The sequence below is a fragment of the Triticum urartu genome, chromosome 2 (genome assembly GCF_003073215.2).
Source record: "Triticum urartu cultivar G1812 chromosome 2, Tu2.1, whole genome shotgun sequence".
NCBI classification, from domain to species: Eukaryota; Viridiplantae; Streptophyta; class Magnoliopsida; order Poales; family Poaceae; genus Triticum; species Triticum urartu.
In genome coordinates this window covers 18,577,941-18,586,822 of record NC_053023.1, presented here as the reverse complement: position 1 = coordinate 18,586,822, position 8,882 = coordinate 18,577,941, and the positions used below count along the sequence as shown (strand labels likewise).

Genomic DNA, 8,882 nt, shown 5'->3' with positions numbered 1-8,882 from the left:
TTTTGCGTTTTAGACGAAAAACACTAATACTCCTATGATCTCTCAGTATTAATAGATCTGGACCATTCGATCAGGCTCCGTGAATGGTTGATATTCAGTGGTCCCTATTGTATAGAAGACCTCAAAAACCAATGGGATGGGTCCTCACCGCTCTAACCGCCCCGATACTGATTGCACAGGAAATCGGTTGAAACCTTCTATCTCTGAATAATCAACCCAATTCCACTTGGCCTCCGCCGACACTGACTGAACAAGACATCTCGTCTAGACCTGGCTGGAACCTTTGACAAGTAGTCTCTTGATCAGAGCGTACAATGGTCCAGCACTGAGCCACTGACTACTCGAGGCATTTGAGCCAAGATAAGACCATCTCGCCAGCCATTTTTTAGTAGACACCCTCGCTGCTCTACTTTTGCACGTCCTGCGCGCTACCACTGGCTACGCAGTACGCACACAATCTGCCCAGCGTGAAGACATCTCCCATCTTTTGCTCGGGAAGGAAGAATCACCAGGGTCCAGACTCTAGACCTGTGTGGCGATGCTGATGAACCTCATCTATTCCACCTGATTAGCACAGGTGCTCTTTTTTGTTAGCCTCTTCTCTTCCCCTTCTCATCATATGCTTTTTGGTTAATCTTCTATCAGCAACATCTGAGAACTATTGGATCTGATTTCTGCAGCAAGCCATCTGTGGTTCCGCGCGGTTTGTTGAGACGGAACCTGTAAATTCAACTTATCTGTTCTCTGCTTAAATACTCGAAGATCAAATAAAACGGTACAACTTCTTATAATTTTTTTTCTTTCAATTTTCATCTGAGTTACCGTTTCTGCTTCGGGTGCACCTCACACGTATGAGTGTTTGAAAATTAAAGAAAAGCATAGTCCCATGTTCTGAAGTTTTATTCCAAAAATAAATAGCATCTCTAGTTGTTAACCATGTTGTTCTATTTCACTATGCCCTACAATCATTGCACCAATCGACCTCGGATGAATCTTATAAGTAATCAGGAACAACACCCCATTGGTGCGGCCGCGATTCGAACTCTGTAGGGTCAAGTTTTTAAAAGCTTGCTTTACGTACTAAACATCACTAGGTAAAGTTTCTTCGTAGCTCGTCCTACACAATACCCCTTACCTATGTCGTTCATCACGCTATGGAGATGTGTGCAAAAGAGGAGCATCATGAGAACGTTGCAGCGTCATTAGCAGTTGCCCTTTCCGGAGACACGGTAGCCACAAGTAGTAGTATAGGCCTGCTAGTACATGGGGCCCATCCAAAGTTGCATGCGTCTTGTCATCGCAGCTCACTGGTCACATACATGATGCAGCTCATTATTCACTGTTCACCTTTCACCCATCACATGCAAACTCAGTGCCTCGTCTCTCTCTTCCTCCACAGCGCAGCGAGCAACAATCGACAGTTAGAGAGAACATAAGAAGAGGAGAGAAAGTATGCAGGATGCAATAGTTTGTAAAAATTGGCGCAAAAGTCAAACCCAAGTGAGTAAGAGTTGCCCTGGAAGTTTTTTTAAGAATGTTTCATAAATAAACTGCATGCACATTCAGAGACGAGGTACTGTTCTTGCGTACTCTCTCTCATTTTCTTTTCGCATGTGGTGGGTGGTAGGTGAGGGAAAAAAGAAAGATCAAGCAAAGTTTATGAGAATGAGAGAGAACGTGGCTACAGTAGCACTGCAGCCTGATCTGCCATGGACGCTAGACTTTTGCAGGTCGCATATGAGTGTATGAAGCTTAAGATTCCCCTGACACGGCTGCACATTTTCAAAGCTTGCACATATCCTCATGCATCTTCCCACAGTCTGAACGGTGAAGATAGTGGGTACCAGGGAGCTCGGGCTACAGAAAAACACACTCAACATCACTATGAAGTTCCTATAATGCCCGGGGTGTTGCTAGACAGCGCAACCACAGTGTCACGTCAACGGACAGAACACCCAACTGTTACAAAGTCATCTTACTAGCCTGGTATTTCTGGCATTTGACAAAATATTTGCTTCCTTTATGTAGATTTCCTGCGCAAGGATGGAAATGTTATACTACATCGATGGTTGATTTCTGGAACTGTTTTGGCTGAAATAGTGAGGTCAAACTGCATAAAGCGAAATGGCCGAGGCTGCTCTTCTTCTTGTCACGACAAAGATCGGAATAGCTGTGGCATCAGAAACACTTCACCACGTTAAGTCTCTTGCAAAACTCTCAGAGAACATGACACTGATAAGGAATGACCTAGAGCTTATTCGAGAATTTCTCAAGGAGATTGGAAAGAAACCTTCGACAGATGGAGTCACCGAAGCATGGATAGGGCAAGTCCGAAGATTGGCATATGATATGGAAGACATTGTGGATCAATTTATGTATGTTGTTGGCAAACACCATCAGAAAGGATCATGGTGGAATAGTGCGAAGAAAATCCTGAAGAAACCCCAGTATCTGTTTACACAAGGTGAAATCGCTACTGGCCTCGAGAAAATAAACCGAGCCCTTACACATCTTAAACAAAACAGAGACTGGACTCAACCAATAGCTGGTGTGGGCGATCTTTTTGCAACAAATTATGGCAGCCAACAGCCCCTATATCTTCCTGGACATGATTACTCAATCTCTGATGATGAACTTGTGGGATTTGATAAAAATAGAAAAATATTGATGGGGTCACTGAATTTGGAAAATTGTCCACATCTACAAATCATTGCCTTATGGGGTATGGGTGGTATCGGGAAAAGCACTCTTGTAAGTAATGTGTTCCGATATGAAGCATCCAACTTTGAATGCCGTGTATGGGTTTCCGTCTCTCAGTCCTATAAACTAGATGATATTTGGAGAAGAATACTGAAAGAAATCTATTCTAAAGACAAGAAAGAATTTGATGCTGAGAAGATGACCTGTGGGGAGTTAAAAGATGAATTGAAGGAAATCCTGAAGACAAAGCGGTACTTGATCATATTGGATGATGTCTGGACAGCTGAAGATTTTAGAAAAATTAAAGAGGTTCTTGTCGATGCAAAAATGGGAAGCAGAATAATAATCACAACAAGATATGAGGAAGTTGCTTCAATAGCTCATGATGGTTGCAGGATCAAAGTGGAGCCTCTTGAGGAGGAGGATGCATGGCATCTATTTTGCAGGAAGGCATTTCCAAGCACTGAAAATCACATCTGCCCATTAGTATTACAAGAGTGTGGTAAATTGATAGTGGAGAGGTGTGATGGATTACCATTAGCTCTTGTGGCCATAGGGAGCTTATTGTCTCTTAAGGCGCAGAATGTTGCAGAGTGGAAACTATTTGATGCGCAACTTATTTCCGAGCTACACAAAAACGAGAACCTAAATCGCGTGGAGAAAATTCTGAATCTAAGCTACAAATATTTGCCCGACTATTTGAAGAGTTGTTTCTTGTATTGTGCCATGTTCCCAGAAGACCACATGATCCACAGAAAAAGATTGATCAGACTGTGGGTTGCAGAAGGATTTATTGAACAAATTGGAAATTGCAGTTTAGAAGATGTTGCTGAAGGTTACCTGACAGAGCTCGTTCGACGAAGCATGCTTCAGGTGGTAAAGAGGAACAGTTTTAACAGGATCAAGCATCTTCGAATGCATGATCTTGTACGTGAATTAGCCATTTACCAATCGAAGAGAGAGAGTTTCAGTACGACTTATGATGATAGTCTGGGGGCGATGCAGGTGGAGTCAGATTCTCGTCGCATGTCGGTGCTCCAATGCAAAAATGACACTCAACCAAGCATAGGTCAATGCAGGCTTCGTACCTTCATAGCATTCAGCAGCAGCATGGCATCATCCTCATTGTTTCCTTCAGAATCTAAATATCTTGCTGTGTTGCAGCTATCAGGATTACCTATTCAGACTATTCCAGATTCTATTGGGGAGTTATTCAACCTTAAGTATTTGGGCCTTGACAAGACCAAAGTGAAGATACTCCCAAAATCTGTCGTGAAGCTTCACAACTTAGAAACATTGAATCTTCAAGGTGCAGAGTGTGTGAATTTGCCAAAAGGGTTTGGAAAGCTGAAGAGGCTGCGGCATATTCTTATTTATAAATGGCTGGATAGAACGATCTCGATTTTCATATATTTTGAACCTGTGGATCCGTTTGAGGGATTATGGAGTTTGAAGGACTTGCAAACTCTGGGTGCAGTTCGAGCTAGTAAAGTATTCATTACCAATCTAGCAAGTTTATCTCAGTTGAGGTCCATTGGCATTACTGGCGTAAGGAGCATCCACTGTGCACAATTGTGTGAATCTCTGTCAAAGATGCACCAGCTCTCATCATTACAAATAATGGCCAGCAACGAAGACGAAGTGCTCCAGCTAGAAACTTTGACATTATCAAACTGTCTTAAAAAACTTGATTTGCATGGGCGATTTTCCGAAGGAACTTTGAAATCACCATTTTTCTCAACCAACGGATATACCCTTTGCAGGATATCTCTAATTTGGTCCCAGCTCGTGGAGAACCCAGTGCCACGCCTCTCTGAATTGTCAAACTTGACCAAAATACTTCTAAGAAAAGCATATACAGGACAGGAGCTAAACTTCCAGCCAGAGTGGTTCCCAAATGTGAAGATTCTTTTGTTGTTGAATTTGCCACATGTCAACCAAATATGCATACACGAGGGAGCTTTGGTCCGCCTTGAAGAACTTGTGATCAGAAACCTTGCCAAACTACGGGACGTCCCTGGGCTGGGACATCTGAAATCCCTCAAAGAGACACAGTTTGTTGACATGCATCCTCATTTCCTAAGGAATCTTCAAGCGGCAAGACTAGAGCATATCCCGATATCCTACTACAGGACAGTGCGGTAATTGAACCATCCTAGCCAATATATTATGTTTGCACTTTTCATGCCATTCAGTGTGTGCTCGATTACCTGCACCAAATTCTAGCTTTTTGAGCTGATGAAATTCCGTTCTGTTGCAGACCCGGAATGGCATGAGTCTTTCTTGGGTGGCTGGGGTTTGCAGTCATTATCGTCGGTGAGGGAGCTATATATATCTTTGTTGTGCAATGGGGATTTACGGCCAACTGCCAATTTGTCTTGCTGTTATTGTTTCTGCTTATTTAAACAAGGACTGGTTTGTAACAAGGCATGAGATCCATCTTGGTTTTATAGTATTTATGTTTAGTGATGCTAAGCTACTGCGTGAGATAACTACTATGTATTTTTACACAGTGATTCATGTAATAATGTTGAAAACTTGAGCTACTTGCGACTGAATATTATACCCCACTGCGAAGCATCTGAACTTTTTGCTAATCCTCCAGGGCTGCTGATGTTCAGAAGTTCACAGTTTAGTTTCTTCTAGCTCATGTAAAGGTTAGGCCTATCAGTACCGCAGGATGGAGCGCTACTGGTACAGCGCTACAGCTAAAGGTTAGCAGTAGCGTGGGTTAACCAACGCTACTGCTATATCGACTTAGTAGTAGCGTTTTCTCCAAACAGCGCTACTGGTAATTACTAGTAGCGCTTCTCCCTACACGCGCTACTACTATTATTTCGTATTTTATTTTTTTATTTCATGTTTTATTCATACACCTTCATACAAGTTTTCATACAGCAGCAATTTAGAGATTATTTTTACATCATAATGAGTTATTACATCACTGGGTGAAAGAACCGTGGACTAGTTTCAAGTGAATGGACATAAACTTGAAACTAATCCGCGGTTCTTTCACCCAATGATATAATAAATATCATCATCATCATCATCATCATCATCATCATCATCATTGTCATATAACACCTTCTCACGATCATCGTTTTCATCAATGAGACATCACATAGCAAGTTGGTCACTAGTCATAACACTAGTAGAAAAAGGGTCATTTGTCCCGGTTCTAGAGGGTCTTTAGTCCCGGTTCTGGAACCGGGACTAAAGGCCGTCCACGTGGCCGCTGTCTGGAACTCCACCTTTAGTCCACGTGGCCGTCTACATCATATCTTATAGGACTCATATTGACATGGAGATTTGGCTGGTCTCACCTCGAGGTCGAAGGGGGTTGATGACGGGGACGACGGCGGGGATGATGGAGGGGGTTCCTTGATTTCTGCAAAAACAAAAACTCTATAAATAAAACCCTAGTGAACGACATCGATGCGGGAATAATTGCTTAAACTAAAAAAGTAACAACAAATGTGACATGTTCAACTAGTTCTATTAATTCAAATAGTTCTTACTAAATATAAACTTACTATAAATAGAAATAAACTAAAAATAAACTAGTTCAACTAGTTATATTAATTTTCTTACTAAAAATACATTAGTTCTATTAATTCAACTAGTTCTTACTAAAACTAAACTAGTTCAACTAGTTTATTAATTTACTTACTAATTATTTTAAACACTTACTAAAAACAGTAAAAAAACTACATTATACAAAGTAGGGAGGAGGGGAAGGGAGGAGCAGGAGAGAGGAGGAGGGGGAGGAGGCCGGTGGGATCGGAGGAGGAGGCGGCGGGGGGAGGAGGGGGAGGGGGCGGCCGGAGGAGGAGGAGGGAGGGGGGGGGGTTGGAGGGGGAGGGGCGTCCGGAGGAGGAGGAGAGGGGCGGTGGGAGGAGGAGGGGGAGGAGGGAGTACCTCGGCGAGGAGCAGCGCGGCGGCGGCGGACCACGTACGGGTTCGGCGCGGGCAAGAGCGAGTGAGGGAGTGACTGTCCAGGGTGAACCGCTATAGGATAAGGTAAGTAAGTAGTAGCGCGTTTCGGAGAAACACGCTACTGCTACGGGTCGTAGCAGTAGCGATGGTCAGTGGTACGCGCTACTGCTAAGTGGGGCTAGCCATCTGCGCCCAGTACAAATATAGTAGCAGCGCGGTTTCGTGGAACGCGCTACTGCTAAAGTAGTATCAGTAGTGCGGTTTATTTAAAAATGCTACTACTAAGTAGCAGTAGCGACTTGTTTTGTCCAGCACTACTGCTAAGATGATGTGTATAAGGTTTTCCCTAGTAGTGTCGCCGTGGTAGTGACGTTGATGCCGAGGAAGTGGTGGAGCGCGCCGAGGTCGGTCATCGCGAACTCACGGTGCAACGCCTGGATGACGGAGTGAAGCGCCATGGCGGAGCTGGCGGTGAGGATGATGTCGTCCACGTACAGCAGAAGGTAGGCGAGGTGATCACCGCGACGAAGTATGAAGAGCAACGAGTCCGAGCGCGACGCGACAAACCCGAGTGTCCGTAGGTAGGTGGTGATGTTGGGGAACGTAGTAATTTCAAAATTTTTCCTACGCACACGCAAGATCATGGTGATGCATAGCTGTTGGGGAACGTAGCAATAATTCAAAATTTTCCTACGTGTCACCAAGATCAATCTATGGAGTCATCTAGCAACGAGGAAGGAGTAGATCTACATACCCTTGTAGATCGCGCGCGGAAGCGTTCAAGAGAACGGGGTTGATGGAGTTGTACTCGTCGTGATCCAAATCACCGATGATCCTAGCGCCGAACGGACAGCACCTCCGCGTTAAACACACGTACGGAGCAGCGACGTCTCCTCCTTCTTGATCCAGCAAGGGGGGAGGAGAGGTTGATGGAGATCCAGCAGCACGACGGCGTGTTGGTGGAAGTAGTGGGATTCCAACAGGGCTTCGCCAAGCGCTGCGGGAGGAGGGAGATGTGTCACGGGAGGGAGAGGGAGGCGCCAGGGCTTAGATTGGGCTGCCCTCCCTTCCCCCACTATATATAGGGCCAAGGGAGAGGGGGGGGCGCAGCCTTGGCCCTTCCTCCAAGGAAGGGTGCGGCTAGGGAGGAGTCCCTCCTCCCCAAGGCACCTAGGAGGTGCCTTCGCCCTTTAGGACTCTTCCTTTCCTTATCTCTTGGCGCATGGGCCTCTTGGGGCTGGTGCCCTTGGCCCATATAGGCCAAGGCGCACACCCCTACAGCCCATGTGCCCCCCGGGGCAGGTGGCCCCACCCGGTGGACCCCCGGGACCCTTCCGGTGGTCCCGGTACAATACCGGTCACCCCAAAACTTGCCCCGATGGCCGAAATAGCACTTCCTATATATAATTCTTTACCTCCAGACCATTTTGGAACTCCTCGTGACGTCCGGGATCTCATCCGGGACTCCGAACAACATTCGGGTTACCGCATACTAATATCTCTATAACCCTAGCGTCACCGAACCTTAAGTGTGTAGACCCTACGGGTTCGGGAGACACGTAGACATGACCGAGACGACTCTCCGGCCAATAACCAACAGCGGGATCTGGATACCCATGTTGGCTCCCACATGCTCCTCGATGATCTCATCGGAATCAATCCCGTATACAATTCCCTTTGTCTATCGGTACGATACTTGCCCGAGATTCGATCGTCGGTATCCCGATACCTTGTTCAATCTCGTTACCGGCAAGTCTCTTTACTCGTTCCGTAACACATCATCCCGTGATCAACTCCTTGATCACATTGTGCACATTATGATGATGTCCTACCGAGTGGGCCCAGAGATACCTCTCCGTCACACGGAGTGACAAATCCCAGTCTCGATTCGTGTCAACCCAACAGACACTTTCGGAGATACCTGTAGTGTACCTTTATAGCCACCCAGTTACGTTGTGACGTTTGGCACACCCAAAGCACTCCTACGGTATCCGGGAGTTGCACAATCTCATGGTCTAAGGAAATGATACTTGACATTAGAAAAGCTTTAGCATACGAACTACACGATCTTGTGCTAGGCTTAGGATTGGGTCTTGTTCCATCACATCATTCTCCTAATGATGTGATCCCGTTATCAACGACATCCAATGTCCATGGTCAGGAAACCGTAACCATCTATTGATCAATGAGCTAGTCAACTAGAGGCTTACTAGGGACATGGTGTTGTCTATGTATCCACACATGTA

The 8,882-nt window shown here is 45.4% G+C and overlaps 1 protein-coding gene across 2 annotated transcripts; it reads left to right on the top strand.

Moving 5' to 3' along the window:
• The first annotated feature begins 311 nt into the window (after positions 1 to 311).
• LOC125535226 (disease resistance protein RPM1-like) lies at positions 312 to 5,295 on the top strand. Of its 2 annotated transcripts, XM_048698279.1 has the most exons (5): positions 312 to 577; positions 681 to 775; positions 1,400 to 1,500; positions 2,029 to 4,841; positions 4,961 to 5,295. In XM_048698279.1, exons 4-5 carry the CDS (start codon positions 2,125 to 2,127, stop codon positions 4,974 to 4,976), a joined length of 2,733 nt encoding a protein of 910 aa, XP_048554236.1. In that variant the 5' UTR covers positions 312 to 577; positions 681 to 775; positions 1,400 to 1,500; positions 2,029 to 2,124; the 3' UTR covers positions 4,977 to 5,295. The 2 variants fall into 2 exon arrangements, with proteins under 2 accessions (XP_048554236.1, XP_048554235.1); XM_048698278.1 differs by lacking the exon at positions 1,400 to 1,500.
• The last annotated feature ends 3,587 nt before the right edge of the window (positions 5,296 to 8,882 follow it).

Bases quoted from the DNA above. Each gene is read 5' to 3' on its own strand.
- LOC125535226 (XM_048698278.1), top strand. From the start codon at position 2,125: ATGGCCGAGGCTGCTCTTCTTCTTGTCACGACAAAGATCGGAATAGCT.